This window comes from Lethenteron reissneri, unplaced genomic scaffold (genome assembly GCF_015708825.2).
Source record: "Lethenteron reissneri isolate LAM-NWPU_2019-01 unplaced genomic scaffold, ASM1570882v1 scaffold_1640, whole genome shotgun sequence".
Taxonomy (NCBI): domain Eukaryota; kingdom Metazoa; phylum Chordata; class Hyperoartia; order Petromyzontiformes; family Petromyzontidae; genus Lethenteron; species Lethenteron reissneri.
The window spans coordinates 3,337,892-3,361,385 of NW_026891378.1; the positions used below are offsets into that span (position 1 = coordinate 3,337,892).

Sequence of the window (23,494 nt, forward strand, 5' to 3'; positions counted from 1 at the left end):
GGCACAGGACCCGGTTCTGATTTCACTCGCCACTGATGTTGGTCGTGAGCCGCGACACAGCGCAAGCAAACGCTCCCTACAATTAGCACTTACAAATTACAACCATGAACCACCAATCACAATCACAGTGTGGGTCTGTATGGGCCTCTGTGGGTTACTATGAGACTCTGTGGGTCTCTGTATGGGGCTTTGTGTTAGGGTCTCCGAGTATGCGTCTCTGTGGGTCTGCATGGGTCCCCGAGTATGGGACTCTGTGGGTCTATGTATGGGTTTCTGGCGGTCTATGTATGGATCTCTGAATATATCTCTCTGTGGTTTTAAGTATGGGTCTCAATGGGTCTCTGTCGGTCTATGTTTCGGTCTCTGTCCGGGCAACACCCCGGCCACGCCCACCTTCGGGAACTCTTGAGAAGGCTCTTCTTCTGACCACGTGGCCCCCAGGGTGCCCCCAGGGCCCATCGCCCCCACCTTGATCCGGTCACGTGTCCAGCCGGGTTCATGCAGAGTGCCACGGCCTCACAAAATCCCTGCTGTACTGACCCACGGCCTCCAGACCCCCTGATCCGGCCGTGACGTCATTCCCGCATTCAGACGTAGTGACGTCATGTGTGTGTGAGTGTGGACCCGCGCGAGGTAGTGACGCCACGCGTGTGTGTGTAGGCCCACACGGTAGTGACGTACCAAGTCACTACAGTAATGTATTGCGTAGTGTATAGCAGTGTATTGTGTAGTGTATAACAGTGTAGTGTATAGTAGCCTATAGTAGTGTAGTGTATTGTGTATTGTATAGTGTAGTGTAGAGTATAGTAATGTAATGTATTATGTCACATGGTACAAATAAGTGGCTTAAGAAAATACACCTGCATAGGGAAAGCGGGTGATTGAAATTTAGAAACACATGCAGAAAACAAAGTGTCAATCACCACCAAAGACTAGAGGGTGAATGGAGGAAGACCCCAGGCATCTTCGATCTTGAACTCCAGGCAGCAGGGAACGAGAGCGCTACCCAGAAACTGGCCACGCTTCCAGCTTGGACACCCGGTGGGGAGCAGGGAAGGGGCAGTGGAGCACAAGGAGGCAGCATCTGACACCTCCCTATGGTAGAAAGGAGACAGCAGGCGCCAGATCGCTTCCTCTCCTCCGACGACGACGACGGTGTCAGGCTGGCGGTGGTGCTCGACTGGCCTGCTGAGGTGCCATCTGTTGAGGAAGTACTGAAGGCGATCCAGAGTCTGAGACCAGGAAAGGCACCAGGCAGAGATGATCTCCCAACCGAAATGCTGAGGGTGGCGTTTGTGCATAGACTGCCCTACATGACATAACAATAGTCTGGAACACTGGACGGGTTCCGCAGGATTGGAAGGATACCCTGGTGGTCCCCCTCTTTAGGAAAGGGGGAACGCACAGACTGTAACAACTACAGGGGCATCTCACTACTTAGTGTGCCGGGAAAGGTCCTGGCAAGGATTATTCAAAATCGCCTTGCTAGGCACGCGGCTTTCTAGGCAGGAGAGGCTTGTGGAGCCCCAATGCCGTTTCAGGAAAGGGCGGTCCTGCACATGTCATATTTTCTGTACGTTTGCTACAGCAGAGGTGTAGGGAATTCCAACAAGACCTACAACTCTGCTTTATTGATCTGGTCAAGGCCTATGATACCATCAGTAGGCCTGGGCTCTCGGTTGTTCTTCATGCTTTCGGAGTCCCTGACCATCTACTCATGATCATTAAGGACCTTCATGATGGTGAGCGGGCCCAGGAAAACTACGTGGCCGGGATTCAGAGCCATTTCCTGTACACCTTGGAATGCGACAGAGATGTCCTCTTGCTCCCACATTATTTAACATCTATTTTGACCACGTAGTTCGTGAAGCCTTCAATAGCTGTACCGGAGGAATTTCCATCTGGTCCAGATATAATGGGAGGCTGATCGATGCCCGGGTGCGGTCAAGGGATGACTCCCTATTACTCAACCATGTTACGTATGCCAATGATCTGGTGAATGCTGCTCACTCAGAGGAGGAGTTGGAAGCGCTGATGCTGAACCTGGAACTTGCCACCGGGAGTTGGGGCCTTACCATCAGCCCCACCAAAACTAAGCACCTGCCTGGGTATTTTGTACCATCGGACACTCCACCCCCACAACTCCCAATTGGTGATGGGGCAGTTGTGGAGAGAGTGTAGAGTTTCCTATACCTGGGCAGTGTGCTCATGACCGGCTCCGGTTTAACAGCAGAGGTCTCACTCCGAATCAGTCAAGCGGCATTATCTTTTCATTGGTTGCGTAACGCTGTGTGGGAGCTAACTTCAGTTCAGTTCATTGATTAGGAATAGTCCTGTGAGCCATTCGGCTCTTGAATCGGGTGCAATCGCAACAAACAAAAACATGAACAAGAAACATTTGAAAGTGATTACGTGCAACAGAAAAATCCAGGAAAAAACTGCAAAGTCTTCGAGATAAAGCACCGTATATCAACGCTGTGTGTAAACATCCCAGTGGGATTCAAGTCAAACAATAAGAACCATAACACAATTTCGATTATCAGTCTAACTCTGTACTACAACAAACAAATATGGCTAAACCAGAACCTTTTCGAAATCACCAAAATAAAGCTACAAAAACAATGTAACAGTGTCACGGGACCTCCTTTGCCAGTACCAAAATAAACTAATAGGGGTTTTCCCCTTTTTTCTGGCTACAAAACTGATGCCTTTTGCAAGGAATCATGCTTACGTTAACCACAATACTTGCAGTCAAATGCAAACAAAAAACAATACTCTGATAATTTATGCATTGTCTTTGAAACTGATTGGTCCACACCAGAGATAGCTTTCTTTGGAGCCTAGTCTCATATGGTGTTCAACCAGATGACGCCAAAAGGCGCACATTCATTCCCTTCCTTCTCTACGCTTGCGAAACGTGGACCCCCCTAATGGGGCATCTTCGCCAATTGTAAATATTTAGGCTGGCCTGCCTACGATCCATCCTGGGTTTAACCAGGCTGGATTGTGTGAGGAGCACACAAATCCTTGAAAGATCTGGATAAGGCCCCATCGTTGAGCTCATACGGCAGGCAAGGCTGCGTTGGCTGGGCCATGTAGACCGCCTGCCCAGCCACAGCATGCCTAAACAGCTTTTGTTCGGCCGGATCGAGGGGGCTACATGGGCGCGGCACGGGCTAGAGAAGATATGGAGTGATGTGGTACAGAAGGACGTGGAGCTGAGTGGACTTGCCGATGACTGGAACCAGCGGTGTCAAGATCGGCCTCTGTGGAGGAGGCTCGTGAAGGACGCTACTGGGCAGTTGGAGGCAGTCGCCCTCCAACAACAACGGAGGGCGGAGGAGTGACGCTCACAACAACAAGCGGAGCGCCGGGTGGCTAAAGCGCAGCAAGTTGGTACAGTAGGGGGCACAGGTGGTGCATCAGCCAGTCATCTCGGTCATCTCAGTCAGTCGACCCGTGGCACCTGCTGGGTCTGCCCCGTGACCTCCTGCCAGCGGGCGTTCGACACTTCACGTGGTAGCCTCAAGGTGCACATGGCCTGGCACAAGCGTCGTGCTGACGTCACCGCCACTTAGTGGCGAATGGCGGTTGTTGTTGTTGATAGTGATGATGATGGGGTGATGATGATGTTGGTGATGGTGACGATGGTGCTGATGGTGAATCGCAGGGATGAGGAGGTGTTGTGTATGTACCCCCTTTTTATTTTTTTTTTAATATTATTTTTTTTTTAAGAATTATTCTGCCAACATAGATAATATCGTTTTTTTTTTAATAGACGCGGCCACGTGGGAACGAACACGCCCCCACACTTCCACAGAGGCCCCCACACTTCCACAGATGCGCGCATACCTCATTTCAAAGGAGAGAGGACATGAAAGGGTGGGCAATAAGGTAATAAAAAAATAAACTCCCCTAAATTCACACAAGAGGAACAAGGGAGGGGGGGAATTGCAGGCGGGGGGTTGCAGAACCAGGAGACACGGAGGAAGAGATAATTATATTCTTAACAAAGAAACAGCATCGACGACAAAAAGCACAGATGGGTCTTTGAACCATGTTAAATACACAAGTTACCAACTTAACCATAAAGATTAAGCAAACAGTATCCATCCTCACTCCAATTGAAAACCAGACGACAATCTGAACCAGAATCGCGACCCATCATTGTTAATAAATACTGACATTATTTACCTTTAAAGAATATCTACACGGCCGGGCCGAAGCATCAAAGAATAATTATGGCATCGATTTCGCTCCAAAACAAAATTCCTAGCCGGGATATCAGATTAAATAATCACAAGAAGTCAAATAATAAGTACGGAATTAAAGTAGAAGAGGAATCAAGGGCGGAGAAGGCTCTCAAAATTAACCAAACACAACAACCCATGGGAAGCGAGCAACACGGCCGCCTTTGTCTTTCCGAGAGGATCTCCACACGCAGGCACAAAGCTAGGAAATGACACCCATAAAGGGGGCAATGGCTCAAAGGAAATTAACACGTCTTCGAATAAATAAGCGCATGCGCCGGGTGCTCCCACCGTGGAAACAACCGCCTTTGTCTCCCCACAACACGGACAAACACGCACGCGAAACACACGGACAAACACGCACGCGAAACACACGGACGGACACACACACGGACGCAGATGGTCCACCCCCACAGGAAGGTTTTATGACACAGCTTTTGAACAACTCGGGAAGCCGAGTGGAATTTTCCGATATAAACCGAAGGAAAATCCATACAACACAGAGATCGACAGGGGCTCTGGCCTCCATCACAGATCGACAGGGGCTCTGGCCTCCATCACAGATCGACAGGGGCTCTGGCCTCCATCACAGATCGACAGGGGCTCTGGCCTCCATCAGAGATCGACAGGGGCTCTGGCCTCCATCACAGATCGACAGGGGCTCTGGCCTCCATCACAGATCGACAGGGGCTCTGGCCTCCATCACAGATCGACAGGGGCTCTGGCCTCCATCACAGATCGACAGGGGCTCTGGCCTCCATCACAGTTCGTCAGGGGCTCTGGCCCCCATCACAGAGATATCATCCGGGCTACGAGCCCATCTTCGGCTCCACCACAGATCTTCACGAGCTCCGGCCTACATCTCATCTCGTCTCCGGGCTAAGGCCCCACCAGAGTTCTCCAGGGCGACAACCATCTCTCCTCGTCACCGCCAACGAAGAAGCTCCTGTCATTCAGAATGACGAGGGTCGCGGAGTAGCGACGCGTAGCTACAAGCCGAGGTCTGCACCACCTGAGAAGAATCGCTACCCTGAGTCGCAGAGCTGCGAGTGAAGCCAACAAAGACGCCAACGTCCACCCTGCCACGAACGAAGCATCGCTCCTCGTCAGAGTGACGACCAGCGAACAACCCGCAGGAAAGGCGGAGATCGCTGAACGAGCGCCAACTTGCGCCACCTTGCGCCACCGTGCGCCACCGTGCACCACTTTGCGCTGAACGTGCGCCACCGTGCGCCACCGTGCGACACCGAGCGACAACGAGCGACACCCAGATCGACCAGCATCAACCCAAACCGACTCGTCATCCCGCCGTGGAGAAAAAGAGTCAAAGTCTTCTGAACGAGCGCCGCCGCTCACCTCACAGCGGAGAAAGTCTCAGCTGCCGCTCGCACAAACAACAGAGGTCGTATCGCTCCCCACATACAGACTCAAGAAAACACAGAGAAAATCTTGTCAAACCAGTTTCCTTTGTCCCAGAATATCGCCGAAGAGTTAATTAAAACAGAGCCAGATTCGCTCTCGCGCCCACACGCCCTCACCCACCATTGTATCAAACATTCCGTTAAAAAGGATTTTAGACTTGCCGATGAATCTATTGACATATACTTTCGCCTCTGGGATACAATAAGTGCTTTTTATTACCGCCATATGAAGTGTGTCATGCTTGTTTTCAAACTCGACCAGTCGCCGATTGTGATCAATACATGGGCGAACTAATGATGCCTGGTAGGAAAAGTAGAGGTTACAATTGATAGAAGTGTTTTTAGTCATTCAGTTCGTTAAATGCATAAGTGTTTATTCATTCATTTTAGTCAAATGCATAAGAGTTTGGTTATTCATATTAGTTAGTGCATAATATCGCAAATGCATAAGAATTTTAGTTATTCAATTTAGCTAAATACATAGTCTCGCAAATGCATAAGTGTTTATTCATTCATTTTAGTCAAATGCATAAGAGTTTCGTTATTCATATTGCATAATTGCATAATTTCACAAATGCATAAGTGGTTATTCATTCATTTTAGTCAAATGCATAAGAGTTTCGTTATTCATATTGCATAATTGCATAATTTCACAACTGCATAAGTTTTTGTCGTTCATATTAGTTAATTGCATAATCTTGCCCATGAATTATTGACGAATGTTTGACCTGCATGATAGAATGTCGCGTGCTTGTTAGAATAAAATTGTTATCACAGAAGCATATTGAGTGTTCTTTCCAAGTCCATGCAAAACCATCTTATTCATAAGAGCTGTATCCTGCGATGAGATATGAAAATGGAGACCTAAAATATTATAACACACACTAGGATAATCGGTAAATGAATCTATGATAATCGTGTTATCCTGATTGATAACTCTGGATAAACGAAACTAAGCAAATTATCATAACTGCACACATTAACATAATCGCAAGCCTCCGCATAAATTACTACGATTATCTCCGTGATTATCATAATTTATGCATATAATCACACGCATTATCATAATTCATGCGTATTAATACACACACTATCATAATTAATGCGATTTGCGCATTTTTCGGAAAATTATTCATTTTTATTATTTTCATCAAAATTTCATAATTCCGACACATACAACAAAATGGGTGGCTCGTCCGGGATCTCTCACAGACAGTGTTTTGCATGGATGATGGAATGAACCACTTCGTGTTAACCAGAATATCGGGATCGAACATTGCATGGTAATTGTGAACGGGCGGAAAACAAAAAAAAACGCCCTCTAAGGTTAAAACCCAGAATAGCAGGTTAAAACAGAGACAGTGGAATTAAGATAATATCGTATCAAACCAATTGCATCCTCTGATAAATGGTGTTAGAGGTACGCACTCTGAATCGGAAAATAACAGATAGCTCGAGTCGAATTGACTACACTCTGTGAGATAATTGTTTTATATGCACTCTGAAAGGGAATGTCAAAGTAACTCCCGCCACACCTTGAGATGCTGGGATTAAGAATAATTTTTGAATGGGTTACGGGATACCGGGAGCTCGTATTTAAACGTACCGACCAATCTGTTACAAAGCAGTACAGTCAGAGAGACATATGGGAAGGGAGCTGTATCGATAACACGAACACACCTCGGGGGAAACTAATTGACTGGATAAAAGGTAACGAAGGCGAACACGATGCAAAAACTGCAGAGAAGGCAGGACAGGACTCATTCCTTCTCACACAGGCATACAGACAGGGATTGTGGAATGAGGGAAAATTTGGAAAGGAAACGGGAGAGAAATCAGTGCTCGCGACACCAGCGAAACTCACAGACGTGGATCCACAGAATAAATATGGAAGTGACATTAAATCACACTCTTGGGTACGTGGACAGAGTCCAGGGATTGATCGCACAAAAATTATGGATATCGAACAAAAAATCATTGACAAAGGGAAACCCTCACAATTCGAGAGAAGGGATGGAGAGATACATATGCAAACAAAAACATGTGAGACTGACAACTTCACAGATAGAGGGAGGAAAAATGTTAAAGTAAAATCGCCAGGACATGGTACACTAAGGGCAGAGGCAAAAACTGAAGGGAAATGGCAACACGAGCGACACGGCACTGGGCGCGCACACAGAAAATGCACACCACTTAAACACAAGCGACACAGCACAGACCAAAGTGACAGATTGCCTGATGATAACTTGTTTGATGATGACGCTGTCGGCAATCAACTTTCGGAATACCTATTCACCAGTAAAACCCTTAAATTGATGGACAAGGCTCTAGTCAGAATTCCCGATTTTGACCCCCACAATAAGACTATGGATATCCACACACATATCGCAACCGTAGAAGAGGAGGCAATGATTAGAGGGCTGAGGAGACGGGATGAAAAAGCGAGTTTGTTGAAACGGACCTTACATAAAGAATCTATTCCATGGGTAAAGTCACTACCACACAAGGTTAGAAATGATTTTAAACAATTGAGCCTGGCAGTGATTCGGAAGTTTGGAGAATATTCGACACTCACTGAGGGGTTTTATGCTGTAAAATCGATGACCCAGGGCATGGACCAAGATCCACGTGACTACCTCGTCCAATTTAAAAGAGCGTATTATGCAGGCGATGTGAATCAATACCACGAAGGAGATAAAATGTTCAAAATTATGTTTTTTGAATCCTTGAGCCCAGAGATTACAGAAAGGGTGAGGATGGTTTTGAATCCAGAAACCGCATCCTTACGCCGCATAGAGAGCAAGGCGTACATGGCATGGTTGTACAGAGCTAAGAATCATAATTCGGATCCAGAACACAGGGAGAGGGATGAGGAACCCAGCCTCTCAGAGAGGAATAAAAATCACCGAGCAGTCCCACAATGCAGGACAGAGCAGAAACGCACGCACCCATGGCAAAATAACCCAGAGAGAGGTTGGCACGAGAATGAGAGCGGCACAAAGCCGAACATTCAGGAGAATCGCAGGAGGGGGAGGTTCAGAATAGAACCATACCAACACCCCATGCCACGACACACACAAGATCAAAATTACCCACAAAGATGGCGAGGTAACAATCCAGGAAAAATTTGGCACCCAAATGGGAGAAATACTGGGCTAAAAATGTACGAGAATCGCAGGAGGGAGAGGTTCAGAGCAGAACCATATCAACACCCCATCCCACGACACACGCAAGGTTCAAATTACGCACAGAGATGGCAAGATAACCACCTAGCGGGAAGGTGTTACACAGACCGCGGAGGTATGGATGCGAACATTCAGGAGAATCGCAGGATGGGAGGTCAAACACAATCGATCCAATTCCGACCAATTCCTCCACCGGCTATACCAGGAGGGAATAGAGGAATAACACAGAATGCGGTCCAAATACGTGATGAACCATCCACAGTGAGTGCGAGCGAGCGGCCAACACGCGCCCCACCCGCCGAGGTGTTAAACCCTGAGCAGGCTGCAAGTGACAGGGCTGAATGGAAGAGTGATCGGACGGTGGATAGCAGACAGCAGAGACAAAGAGAGAACACAGAGACACGCCCTGAGGAGCGCAGGCGTGAGCCTTTGAATGGAAAATATCCAAGGGAAACCAAAAATTATGTGGATCGGAGTGCTAAAATGGAGACGAATGTCCATGACGTATCGGGAATGGTGTTGAAATCCAACACACTCGTAAAAACAAAGAGGGCAACATTACGAAGGACAGAATTAAATCGACACACTGACTCGGCAAATGTGCATGTAATCGCAGAGAGAGCGAATGCCACGAACCAAGTGTCAAAGTGGGTCGTGTGCGCGAATTCTGGTTACGTGCAGCACAATTTTTCACCACACACTCCCACGACGCGAGAGAGTGAGAGAGGAAACTACAAAAACGAACCCGAAAACCGTGATCAAATTATCAAAGTGATAAGTGGTAAACCAGGCAACATGAGGAAGGTAACGCATAAATGCGTTCGAAACCGCTACCTAGCGTTTCCCAGGATTTAACAAAAACAAAAATGAATGTTCGTCAGAGTTATGATGTATGAGAACCGATGTAACGCAATATCGATGTTAACGTGTGTTATTTTCTTTGCTTAATTCAAATGTAACCAGGATTTAACAAAAACAAAAATGAATATTCGCCGGAGTTATGATGTATGAGAACCGATGTAACGCAATATCAATGTTAACATGTTGTTATTTTCTTTGCTTATTTCAGATGTAACCAGGTTAAGATTGTAATACGTGCACGCGCGTCGTAAGAAATAACCGCCGAGAGTAAGGGCGGCTGATGGGATGCATGACATAAAAAGGGGGCATTACTTTGTTTGAAAATTCGCCAGTGGCCAAATCGACCCCTGATAATTTTCAAAAGGGCGGACTGTTGTGTATGTACCCCCTTTTTATTTTTTTTTTAATATTATTTTTTTTTTAAGAATTATTCTGCCAACATAGATAATATCGTTTTTTTTTTTAATAGACGCGGCCACGTGGGAACGAACACGCCCCCACACTTCCACAGAGGCCCCCACACTTCCACAGATGCGCGCATACCTCATTTCAAAGGAGAGAGGACATGAAAGGGGGGGCAATAAGGTAATAAAAAAATAAACTCCCCTAAATTCACACAAGAGGAACAAGGGAGGGGGGGAATTGCAGGCGGGGGGTTGCAGAACCAGGAGACACGGAGGAAGAGATAATTATATTCTTAACAAAGAAACAGCATCGACGACAAAAAGCACAGATGGGTCTTTGAACCATGTTAAATACACAAGTTACCAACTTAACCATAAAGATTAAGCAAACAGTATCCATCCTCACTCCAATTGAAAACCAGACGACAATCTGAACCAGAATCGCGACCCATCATTGTTAATAAATACTGACATTATTTACCTTTAAAGAATATCTACACGGCCGGGCCGAAGCATCAAAGAATAATTATGGCATCGATTTCGCTCCAAAACAAAATTCCTAGCCGGGATATCAGATTAAATAATCACAAGAAGTCAAATAATAAGTACGGAATTAAAGTAGAAGAGGAATCAAGGGCGGAGAAGGCTCTCAAAATTAACCAAACACAACAACCCATGGGAAGCGAGCAACACGGCCGCCTTTGTCTTTCCGAGAGGATCTCCACACGCAGGCACAAAGCTAGGAAATGACACCCATAAAGGGGGCAATGGCTCAAAGGAAATTAACACGTCTTCGAATAAATAAGCGCATGCGCCGGGTGCTCCCACCGTGGAAACAACCGCCTTTGTCTCCCCACAACACGGACAAACACGCACGCGAAACACACGGACAAACACGCACGCGAAACACACGGACGGACACACACACGGACGCAGATGGTCCACCCCCACAGGAAGGTTTTATGACACAGCTTTTGAACAACTCGGGAAGCCGAGTGGAATTTTCCGATATAAACCGAAGGAAAATCCATACAACACAGAGATCGACAGGGGCTCTGGCCTCCATCACAGATCGACAGGGGCTCTGGCCTCCATCACAGATCGACAGGGGCTCTGGCCTCCATCACAGATCGACAGGGGCTCTGGCCTCCATCAGAGATCGACAGGGGCTCTGGCCTCCATCACAGATCGACAGGGGCTCTGGCCTCCATCACAGATCGACAGGGGCTCTGGCCTCCATCACAGATCGACAGGGGCTCTGGCCTCCATCACAGATCGACAGGGGCTCTGGCCTCCATCACAGTTCGTCAGGGGCTCTGGCCCCCATCACAGAGATATCATCCGGGCTACGAGCCCATCTTCGGCTCCACCACAGATCTTCACGAGCTCCGGCCTACATCTCATCTCGTCTCCGGGCTAAGGCCCCACCAGAGTTCTCCAGGGCGACAACCATCTCTCCTCGTCACCGCCAACGAAGAAGCTCCTGTCATTCAGAATGACGAGGGTCGCGGAGTAGCGACGCGTAGCTACAAGCCGAGGTCTGCACCACCTGAGAAGAATCGCTACCCTGAGTCGCAGAGCTGCGAGTGAAGCCAACAAAGACGCCAACGTCCACCCTGCCACGAACGAAGCATCGCTCCTCGTCAGAGTGACGACCAGCGAACAACCCGCAGGAAAGGCGGAGATCGCTGAACGAGCGCCAACTTGCGCCACCTTGCGCCACCGTGCGCCACCGTGCACCACTTTGCGCTGAACGTGCGCCACCGTGCGCCACCGTGCGACACCGAGCGACAACGAGCGACACCCAGATCGACCAGCATCAACCCAAACCGACTCGTCATCCCGCCGTGGAGAAAAAGAGTCAAAGTCTTCTGAACGAGCGCCGCCGCTCACCTCACAGCGGAGAAAGTCTCAGCTGCCGCTCGCACAAACAACAGAGGTCGTATCGCTCCCCACATACAGACTCAAGAAAACACAGAGAAAATCTTGTCAAACCAGTTTCCTTTGTCCCAGAATATCGCCGAAGAGTTAATTAAAACAGAGCCAGATTCGCTCTCGCGCCCACACGCCCTCACCCACCATTGTATCAAACATTCCGTTAAAAAGGATTTTAGACTTGCCGATGAATCTATTGACATATACTTTCGCCTCTGGGATACAATAAGTGCTTTTTATTACCGCCATATGAAGTGTGTCATGCTTGTTTTCAAACTCGACCAGTCGCCGATTGTGATCAATACATGGGCGAACTAATGATGCCTGGTAGGAAAAGTAGAGGTTACAATTGATAGAAGTGTTTTTAGTCATTCAGTTCGTTAAATGCATAAGTGTTTATTCATTCATTTTAGTCAAATGCATAAGAGTTTGGTTATTCATATTAGTTAGTGCATAATATCGCAAATGCATAAGAATTTTAGTTATTCAATTTAGCTAAATACATAGTCTCGCAAATGCATAAGTGTTTATTCATTCATTTTAGTCAAATGCATAAGAGTTTCGTTATTCATATTGCATAATTGCATAATTTCACAAATGCATAAGTGGTTATTCATTCATTTTAGTCAAATGCATAAGAGTTTCGTTATTCATATTGCATAATTGCATAATTTCACAACTGCATAAGTTTTTGTCGTTCATATTAGTTAATTGCATAATCTTGCCCATGAATTATTGACGAATGTTTGACCTGCATGATAGAATGTCGCGTGCTTGTTAGAATAAAATTGTTATCACAGAAGCATATTGAGTGTTCTTTCCAAGTCCATGCAAAACCATCTTATTCATAAGAGCTGTATCCTGCGATGAGATATGAAAATGGAGACCTAAAATATTATAACACACACTAGGATAATCGGTAAATGAATCTATGATAATCGTGTTATCCTGATTGATAACTCTGGATAAACGAAACTAAGCAAATTATCATAACTGCACACATTAACATAATCGCAAGCCTCCGCATAAATTACTACGATTATCTCCGTGATTATCATAATTTATGCATATAATCACACGCATTATCATAATTCATGCGTATTAATACACACACTATCATAATTAATGCGATTTGCGCATTTTTCGGAAAATTATTCATTTTTATTATTTTCATCAAAATTTCATAATTCCGACACATACAACAGAGGCGTGGTGACGTGAGCGCGCACTGCAGGCAAAGGAGCGGCCACACGAACCTGCGATTTGAACTGCACCGGCAACATTGCTCACGCACGCCAACCTGAACCTCACCCTCCCCCCTCACCCTACCCCTCCATGCTCACCTCTCCCTTCCCTCAATTTTCACCTCACCCTCCCCTCACCCTCACCTAACCTCACCCTCCGTTCCACCTTCCCCTCACTTCACCCTCTCCTCACCATCCCCCTCTCTACCGTTTATTGGGTTACATGTTATACTAATAGGGTTTTTTCCCTTTTTTCTGGCAACAAAACTGACACCTTTTGCAAGGAATCATGCTTACATTAACCACAATACTTGCAGTCAAATGCAAACACAGAACAATACTCTGATAATTTATGCATTGTCTTTGAAACTGATTGGTCCACACCAGAGACAGCTTTCTTTGGAGCCTAGTCTCATATGGTGCCGAACACCATATGAGACTAGGCTCAAAAGAAAGCTGTCTCTGGTGTGGACCAATCAGTTTCAAAGACAATGCATAAATTATCAGAGTATTGTTTTTTGTTTACATTTGACTGCAAGTATTGTGGTTAATGTAAGCATGATTCCTTGCAAAAGGTGTCAGTTTTGTTGCCAGAAAAAAAGGGGAAAAACCCCTATTAGTATATTTTGGTACTGTCAAAGGAGGTCCCATGATGGGTTACATGTTGTTTATGCCATTTATTGTGAAAATTCCGTCACAGTTTCTATGATCACTGTTTCATTGCTTTCATGGCTTTATTTTGGTGATTTAGAAAAGTATATTGGTTTGGCCATGTTTGTTTGTTGTAGTACAGAGTTAGACTGATGGCCTTAATCTAAGTTGTCTTGTGGTTGTTGTTGGTTGTTTGACTTGCATCCCACTGGGATTTTTGCACACAGCGTTGGTGTACGGTGATTTTTTTCTGCAATGTTTTGCTGTCTTTTTTGTATTTCTGTTTGCACTCAGTCACATATAGTAACTTTAAGATGTTTTTGTTTATTTTTTTTGGTTTTTTGTTTGTTGCGGTTGCACCCGATTCAAGAGCCGAATGGCTCACAGGGCTACACCTAATACATGAACTTGAACCTGAACCTAACCTCACCCTCCGTTCCACCTTCCCCTCACTCTCACTTCACCCTCTCCTCACCATCCCCCTCTCCACCATTTATTGGGTTTCTATCTCTCTTCATCTTCAGGATGCACGACTCAGATCCACGATCTTCAATCGATCATTACAATACTTCACACACATCCCAGGGTAGAGAGGCTGCAAGAATCTCTGCCGAACCTCGTGGATCACCTCCATGGAGTCGGCGCGGTAAAACTCCAGGAGCCCCCCCTCCCAGTGCAGGTGAAGCCCGATTCTGCGGAGTGAGGGGGCCCCCTTCACCGACAGTGCAGTTTCCACTCCACCATGAACCACTGAGAAGTTGTCGTCATATTTCTCTAAACACCAGGACGCGTCGCTCCCTCCCAGCAGCTGTGCAGCACCACGTCCTTTCCGTGGGATCGTCCCGTACGCGACTCCAACCCGCCACCACCGGACGTCCCCCACGTCCACCTCCCAGTAGTGGTGGCCTGACGAGAAGCTCTCACGGCACAGGGCTTATACACAGCCATAAAACCGGTGAGGGTGATCGGGGCGACGCTGGAAGGCATAGACCGCTGTCATCATCCTGAGATCCGAGGAGATCTGGAGTCTGTTATTAGCAGAGTTTGTGTCCAGAGTCGGTGAGCGTCCGTCTGTGACAACAGCGATGACAACATCACTACAGAACACCGTCATCACCATCATCCACCATCACCACCATCAACATTACCATCACCAATCATTATCTTTACCATCAGCAATAACATCACAAACATACACATCACCAAGCATCCTTGCCATCAAAATCATCGATGACAACAACATAAACATCACCATCACCACCATCAACACTATGAACATCAGCAGCATTACTATAGTAATAAGCAACATCACAACCATCATCACCACCACGAGCACCATCACAAACAATCACCACCATCACTACCATCACCACTATTTCCATCACCACAATCTTCATCACTATCACCAAAATCACCAACACGACCATCATCATAACCATCACAACGACCATAAAAATCATCATCACCACCATCACTACCATGACCACCATAACCAATATCACCTCTACTACCATCAGCGCGATCAGCAAAACCATCACAACCTTCACCACCTATATTATCGCCAATGTCACCATCAATACCATCACCACGACCGTCACTGACATCACCACAACCAACACCATCACCAATGCTATCACCATTCCCATCACTCACATCACTAACATCAGCATCAGGACCACCATCATCACGACCACTATCACCATCATTATGACCATTACCAGCATCAGGAACTCATTTGAGTTTGAAACTGCCCAGTAGAGGCCTTGGACTGGATAAGATATCACCTGCTACTGATATTAGACATGGCGGGTAATCAAACCCAGGTAATTGGGTTCGTAGTGCAGTGTGCTAACCACTGTGCTACCGCTCTCCCCACGAACAAATGCTAGACACATTCACAGGCACACACTCCATATCACCATCACAATTACCACTGACTTATTGCCGATTATTTACCCAAGAACACCACACTGAGTCTCATGGCTCTGTTCAGTAGGGTCCTGCATTGGGATGTGAACAAAGACTAAGACCCCTTGTGTAGCCTTCACAGACTATTGAGACAAGTGCTGTCCGTAAAGGTCTATGATGGCTGGCATGGCACACGAGGTGGGTGACCAGCACCACGCCCGACCACCTTTGTCTCCCTAGTAGAAATATATCCCCGAGTAGCCTTTACAGACTGTTGGGGAAAATCAGCACCTTTGAAAGCTGGCACAGCACATGGGGGGCTTGGTAGACAGCACTACGCCTGGTCACCTTTGTTTCCCTCGTGCACACACACACGGTGATCATTTATTGTGAAGATGGCCCCATCACCCATGATTCACACTGGAGAACTCACACAGGAGTTTGACTGCAGTTGTCTCCAGGACTTGAAGCGAGGCAATGTCCTCTTGGCTGGGAGCTGATGGTGGAGCTGCTGTAGCCCGCCCTGTCCTGTGAAAGCAGAACAGACATGGCCACTGTCTCACATAGAGCATCGTCACTCACAAGATCATCACAGCTCCACGTAGACAAGCATCACAGCATCATCACTCATCCCACAATTACAGCATCACCACTCAGAATTACTATTACCACAAAAAAACATTTCCACACACAGTATCAACACACAGCATAAACGCACACAGCATCAACACAGCATTACCACACAGGATCATCACACACAGCATCATTATACAGCCTCATAACACACAGCATCACACACAGCATCACCACACACAGCATCACCACACACAGCATCACCACACACAGCATCACCACACACAGCATCACCACACACAGCATCACCACACACAGCATCACCACCACACGGCATCACCATCACATGGCATCATCACACACAGCATCCCCACACAGCACACAGCCTAATCAGCACACAGCATCACCACACACAGCATCCCCACACACGGCATCACCACACACAGCATCCCCACACAGCCAGTGTCTCACTGTCTGCGCCCCACACTCAGTCCCATGTCGTGTGTCGAGTCGTGAGTGAAAGTCGTCTTTTACCTGCGCGTCTCCTCCAGGTGCCCCTGTGGGAGAGAGAGATGAATTACTGTGACTCTACTTCCAATCCCTTGTGATCAGTGGAGTTTCCACTGCAACACCGTGGGTGGAATATAAACCCCAAAGTCTTGGCTTATGACCTTATGATCACCAACACTGACTTACGGGGCAAATGTTTCAGAGGGAGACCGCTTGATAGTCAACTAATAACTACTTTATTATTAATTTTCCACTTAAGTCCCACGGAGCTATAGAGCTCTTTTTCAGAAGCCACAAATGATAGCTCAACGAAGTGATTCACCACGTGGACATTTATAGCAGCCCAATACTTTAAACGTACGTTTTCAAATGTGGAGTGAAAAACTGGAGGACCCTGAAAAAAATCCATGCGTCCATGGAGGGAGACATGAAATCTACAAATATATAAGGACGTCAGTGATGAGATTAAATCCACGACCTCCGGTCTACCAGGCGAGGTAGTTAACATCTCGCCACCCCCATGAGGACCAACACTGATTTGCAGGGCAAATATTTCAGAGTGAGACCGGTTGATATTGATCTGTGTTGAGATTAACTTAGGACTGGTAATTTCTGGTGTTACTAATGCACATGGTGCAGGTCTTGCAGAAGTGATGTTCAAGACATAATGATATCATTAATAGCGTATGCGACGTATTAATTTTAGCATCCATAATATGAACACTGAAGGTCGCGCATCCAAGTGGAGGTACACAAAGTAGGAAACGGAGATGACATCGGGTCGTGAGCAGGCGCTGGTGGATTGTTGCATCGCGGCATCGTGAGATGTGGCAATGTTTTGGGGAGGCCTTCATCCATCAGTGGATAGATTATGGCTGATGATAATCATGAATACCGTGCACATTGTTGTTGTAGGATTTATTTAAAAAGTGCAAATCCAATAACATTTAGTTTATATTCACAATGAAACAAACTTAATGGGAATATGTTAAAGAACGGGAGAGAGAATTCATTTAACTGAGAAAATATGAGCTGGGCTTCCACATGGCAGCTACTGGAGCTGCGATGCGAGTCCATGAGTGGAGCTGTGTTCATAAGTCCAGTGGATGCGAACTCTCATTCAGGAGCCTCCCTCTGCTGCTGCTGGTGAGATGGCTCTGTGCCAATAGCGACACTGGAGACTCATCGCTCACCTGCAGGAATGCGAGCGAGTCCCTCTCCTGCGCTAGGGCCTGCAGGCGAGTGGCTGCTGCCTGGAGCTCGCTGATCTCGCGCTGGTAGTGAGCGATCTTCTTCTCGATCTGGGACAGCTGCTCGCGCCCTTTCTGCTCCGCTTGCTCTAAAGCCGCCTTCTCCTCCGCATCCAACGCTGCTCTCGCGCGGGTGAATCTGACCGAGATTGAGGCCTTTTTATCTGTCATGGATCCCTGCAAAGAGAAACAAATGCCACCTCTGTTCATTAAATGTCTGGTCCTTTGTGAAATGACATTCAGGTTGGTGTGACCCGAGTGCAACCTTGAAGGTGTCTAGACAGTGATACGAGTCTGCAGCACTGAGGCCTCCTCCTTCCTCTGCCTCTGATAACGCCACTGTGCATTTTCACTACAACCCGATTCGCCATAACTGGCCGGGGCTATGAGGCAATGAAATAATCAAATACCATCATGAGTACATTTTGCGTTTGTGCCATTCTCATTGCGCAAGGCTAACATGATGATGCTTTGTTTACCATTGCATGAAGCGAAGGGAAATCTGTAATTGCCTTCAACAAGTAGAGCCTTAATGAATTGGGAAGATAGGTCAATTCCTCTGTAAATGAATGTTTTGAATGTGAGAGAAAACCACATGTATGGCTGAAGAGAGGGGATCATGAAATCACTTGCTATACTGCCACCTGGAAACCCTAAAGCCTGATTGGTTTCAGTAAGATGGTGTACAACAGTCTGTGTGTGATCCACCAACTCTGCCACCAGAGTATTGGATAAGAGGTACGTACCACCTCATCTGACCAAAATAGTTCACAGTCGTTGATGTCGTAAGTTGTATGGAGATATGGGAATGTGGAATTTACACCACTGCTTCAGTTTCTCAGTGGAGATGAAAACCACCTTTTTGCTCGTCCTGATTAATAACCGTTGTTTCTTTAGTCCCACAATGTGTTTAGAGCCAATGGAACTCCACGTGAATGAATGCAGTTCTCCTCCATCACAAACTCTACTCACAGTAGAGCCACAGGGTCAGAGTCTGGCCCAGACGCGGTACCTGCACGTCCCTGCGAGCGGCCTCCATCCGCTTCACGGACTCCTCCGCTTCCTTCCTCTTTTCTTCCACCGCCCGCGTCTCCTCTCCCACTTGTTTCTGTGAGAGACGTCACCGGGGGAGACTCCACTCACTCTCTGAGCGTCTCCTTTCACCCCAACTCCACATGAACCCTCCAGAGTGACGGGGGCAGTAGCCCCGGTGCAGAGGCTGGGGGAGCAAGCGCTTGCAGGGAACAGATTTCACGAGGAGCTAAGCAGTGGACAGAGTTACCTGAGTAGTGGGTAGAGCTACCTGAGCAATGGGCAGAGTTACCTGAGTAGTGGGTGGGGCTACCTGAGTAGTGGGTGGGGCTACCTGAGTAGTGGGTGGGGCTACCTGAGCAGTGGGTGGATCTACCTAAGTATTAGGTGTGGCTACTGGAGCTATCTGGGCAGTAGGCGGGGCTACCTAAGTAGTGGGTGGAGCTGCCTCAGCAGTGGGCAGGGCTACTGGAGTAGTGGGTGGGGCTACCTGAGTAATGAGCGGTTATCAGAGTGGTGGGTGGGGCTACCCGAGAGGTGGGTGGGGCTACGTGAGTAGTGGGCGGGCCTATCCGAGTTGTGAACGGGGCTATCTGAGTAGTGGGTGGACAGGGCACCATAGTGGTGAGATGTTATCTGCCTTGCCTGCTAAACAGGAGGTCGTGGGTTCGAACCGGACCCTGATGCCTGTGTAGTGTAGTAGAACGACACTACTGTATTGGCTCGGTATGGGGGCTGTCGGCAGTTGTCACGGAGGTCGTGTCGGGCCGTGACACTCTGTGTGAACCCAACAGGACACGTGACCGGATAAAAGCGGGCCAGGGGCCCCAGGGGGGGCGTGGCTTGGGGCAGAGCCAGCCATGCCGGAGTGGTTATAAGCGGGTGTGGATGGAGAGCTGTGCTGTTCTGGGCTGTTCTGGACTGTTCTGTGATGTTCTTCTGGGTCATCTCTGGGATGAAGCTCTCCGGTCTCCGCTAGTGGACCAGGCAGCGTGTGGGGCTGACCTGGTCCAGTGATGTAGTATCCCCGTGGGTTGGTTAAATTAGGAAACGTGGCTACCACCTTAAGTCGTTATGTTAAATGTTAATTGTTATGTTACCTAATAAATAGTGTTGTCTCCAAAGTTCCAGTGTGTGCCTGAATTTAACCCACTACACCTGTATACAGTCGACCCTTCCACATTGCGGGATTTTGGGGCGCAGGCCCCCCGTGATCTAAAAAAAACGCGTAAAATGGTTTGGTCCCCTTGGCGAGCGAAGCGGTACAAAAAGATACGAGAAAAGCGAGATACAAAGATCACTGCGAGATCACTGCGAGATATCACGTGAGAGGCTGCCGTAAATACGCTTGGTGTCCTCTTAACCAGCGCATAGCACCACAGTTCTTTTCGCAAACTAACTTAAAAAAAAATCTAACTTAAAAAATTGTGCATACTTATGGTCTGTGTGTCCCGCGCGTGATGTCACTCCAAATGAGGCCAACCCCCCTCATTAATATTCATGAACAGATGGGGTTCTCTACATGGACTCCCCCCGCCTTATTAATAACCATGAGAGGGTGACGTCACTCCACATGCCGCCCCCCTCCCCTCATTAATATTCATGAGCGGGTGACGTCACTCCACATGCCGCCCCCCTCCTCTCATTAATAACCATGAGCGGATGACGTCACTCCACATGCCGCCTCCCTCATTAATAATCATGAGCGGGTGACGTCACTCCACATGCCGCACCCCTCCCCTCATTAATATTCATGAGCGGGTGACGTCACTCCACATGCCGCACCCCTCATTAATAATCATGAGCTGAACAATTTTTTTATTGAATATTTCAGATTTACTGCAATATACACCCGTCCTTGGAGGGACAAACAGGCTAGTTGAAATATTAAATCCATTAAAATTATACAGTACTGTACATATAATTTATGTATTTGAGTTTCTAAACTTTTTGTGTGTCGTCTGCGGCTTTCGCGTGTCATCTGCACCTTTCACAAAAACTCCCAAAAAATGCCCATTTCATTTCTTATGCCAACCCCGCGATATATCGAAACCGCGATGGGGAAAGTCGCGATGCAGAAGGGTCGATGGTGCTATGAATCTACCCTTCAAACACTCGTTTGAAAAATAAATTTACGGGCATGTAAAATATTAAATCTACTTTAAAATGAGTCTGAGCCACTCGCTGTGGTTTCGTTCTAATTAGATGTTGCTGTTGAGAGCCAATGACAGAGTTCATCAGCTGATGCTGCGGTATCGTGGGTACAACTTGGTGACCATGCGAACCTCCTCCTCACCTTTCTTTTGTCATGCTCCACCTTCAGAGTGACGAGCTCGTGCCCTCGATGATCCACAGTGACGGTGCAGTCCCTGCAGACGAGGCGTCCGTCGTTAACGCAGTAGAAGCGGTACTCGTCTCCGTGCTCCGCGCACCGTCGATTCTCCAGGTTCACACCTGGCGACACCAGGACGTGGTCACTAAACTTTGCCAACTGCCGGTGGGGCGTGAGGTGGGTCATACAGAACGACGTATCACACTTGAGGCAAGTCTTCACTGCGGGCTTCCTGCAATGATCGCAACAAACAGCAGAAGCAGCAGAATCGGCAGCCACGGGCTCAGCCACTCGCAGCTGCTCGATGAGGTTGGTGAGCGTCACGTTCTTGTTCAGCTTGGGCCTCCGAGGGAAAGTCACTCGGCACTGCGGGCAGGAGAAGGACTCAGCCGCATCCCAGGCGCCCTCCACGCACTTGAGGCAGAACGAGTGGCCGCAGCTGAGCGTGCAGGGGCAGCGGAAGGCGTCCAGGCAGATGGGGCAGGTCAACTCCCCTGGAGCCTCGCTACCACTGGGAGCCGCACTCGCCATGGCCCTGTGGCTCAACTCAGAGATAGGCACTGGCTGTAGCTCAGGCAGTCACTGGCTGTAGCTCAGGCAGTAGCTGGCTGGAGCTCACACAATCTCTGCCAGTAGCTCCGGCAGACTGGCTGTAGCTACGGCAGTATTTAGCTATAACTCACGCAGTCTCTGGCTGTAGCTCATGCAGTCTCTGGCGACATCTGAGACACTAAACCAGAAACAAGCCACCAAAATGTGAGGCAGGTTAAAGTACAAAGTCTTTCAGTTTGATTTGCATATCATGAGGCACACCCTGTAATGTGTTGACTTGTGACCGGGTAGAGATGTCTCAGCGCCAGAGATGGCTAGATAAAGAGTCAGCTCACCTTATCTCAAATCACATCATCTCAACTAACCTCTTGTCAACTCAGCTCATGTCAACACACTTCTGTGAAGGTTGGTCCATCTTGGCTCGATGAACATTCTTGTTGTCCACACAGATGCTCTCAAAGGCAAAAGCTACCCTCCAATTACACAAACTCACGAGCCCAACCGTCATGCTTAGATAACGTAGGTTGTCCCCTAACAAAGTTTAACTCACCTACCAAGCTCCAAATAATTGTGACGCGAAAGACTCAAATCTCACAACAGTTGAACACCAACAAATCCCGGCGCGTCTAGTCCAGTCCTTCAGTTGAAAAAGTCCCTCAGTTGAAAAAGTCTGGTCTCAAACAGGTCTTCAGGGTTCACGAAGTTTGTCCAAAACATTGGCCATGAATAATGAGCCTGGCACGGTGCACAACCAGGGACTCACCACTCAAAGCAGGTGGCCTCCATGGGCACTGCAGGTGTCCTCAACAGTCTGAAACGAAAAAGCTGCTGCAGGGTTGTGGTTAGGTTTCTCGCACATTCAAAAACGCTAATTTGAAGAGGAATTGGCTGAACGTCCCAAAAAATATTTATTTGAAAAGAGGCTCATTGATGGTTTACTTCTTGAAGGCCGATTTACGCAGATTACCCTTCGCTGCAAGTGACAGATACGTTATAAAAAAAATGGTGACCTCTAGGGCAGTGTCGTTGCCATTCCACAAGTTGAGCGGTGGTTTAAAATAAGGTTACATAATACAATGATATGGATGGCAGGGACGTGTTAGAGGCTGAGGAATGGGTGACTGCGATAGGGGATACTTAGAGATAACGAAAGGGTAGGGGGAGGGAAGAGAAAGAGTGTGACGGTGGGTAACCAACTTTAGCATCACTACATGATACCTCCACCATAGTGAACTATTTTTCAGGCCAGTTGGTTCCACAATGCGGAATAAGCAGCGACACCCATGGACCAGGCTTTTAAGCGGTGAAGCAATTTTACTTCTGTGCTTTGGCCAGGTTACAGACAGTAGGGTGAGATTTGTGTTGGCCCACCAACACGGCCTATCT

The 23,494-nt window shown here is 47.6% G+C and overlaps 1 protein-coding gene and 1 long non-coding RNA gene across 2 annotated transcripts in view; one reads left to right on the forward strand and one right to left on the reverse strand.

The window, feature by feature from the left end:
- LOC133339144 (uncharacterized) overlaps positions 1 to 13,362 on the forward strand; it is a 172,123-nt gene extending 158,761 nt beyond the window's left edge. The window contains exons 2-3 of the long non-coding RNA XR_009754680.1: positions 3,531 to 3,680; positions 13,264 to 13,362. This is a non-coding gene — a long non-coding RNA (uncharacterized LOC133339144). The remainder of the gene's footprint in view (positions 1 to 3,530; positions 3,681 to 13,263) is intronic.
- The window catches only part of LOC133339111 (E3 ubiquitin/ISG15 ligase TRIM25-like), a 160,192-nt gene extending 137,966 nt beyond the window's left edge, over positions 1 to 22,226 (reverse strand). The window contains exons 1-3 of the mRNA XM_061547234.1: positions 21,521 to 22,226; positions 19,205 to 19,300; positions 18,136 to 18,369 (exon numbers count right to left, since the gene is read on the reverse strand). Coding sequence (XP_061403218.1) covers positions 18,136 to 18,369; positions 19,205 to 19,300; positions 21,521 to 22,087 — 897 coding nt within the window. The 5' untranslated portion in view covers positions 22,088 to 22,226. The remainder of the gene's footprint in view (positions 1 to 18,135; positions 18,370 to 19,204; positions 19,301 to 21,520) is intronic.
- Positions 22,227 to 23,494: the final 1,268 nt, after the last annotated feature.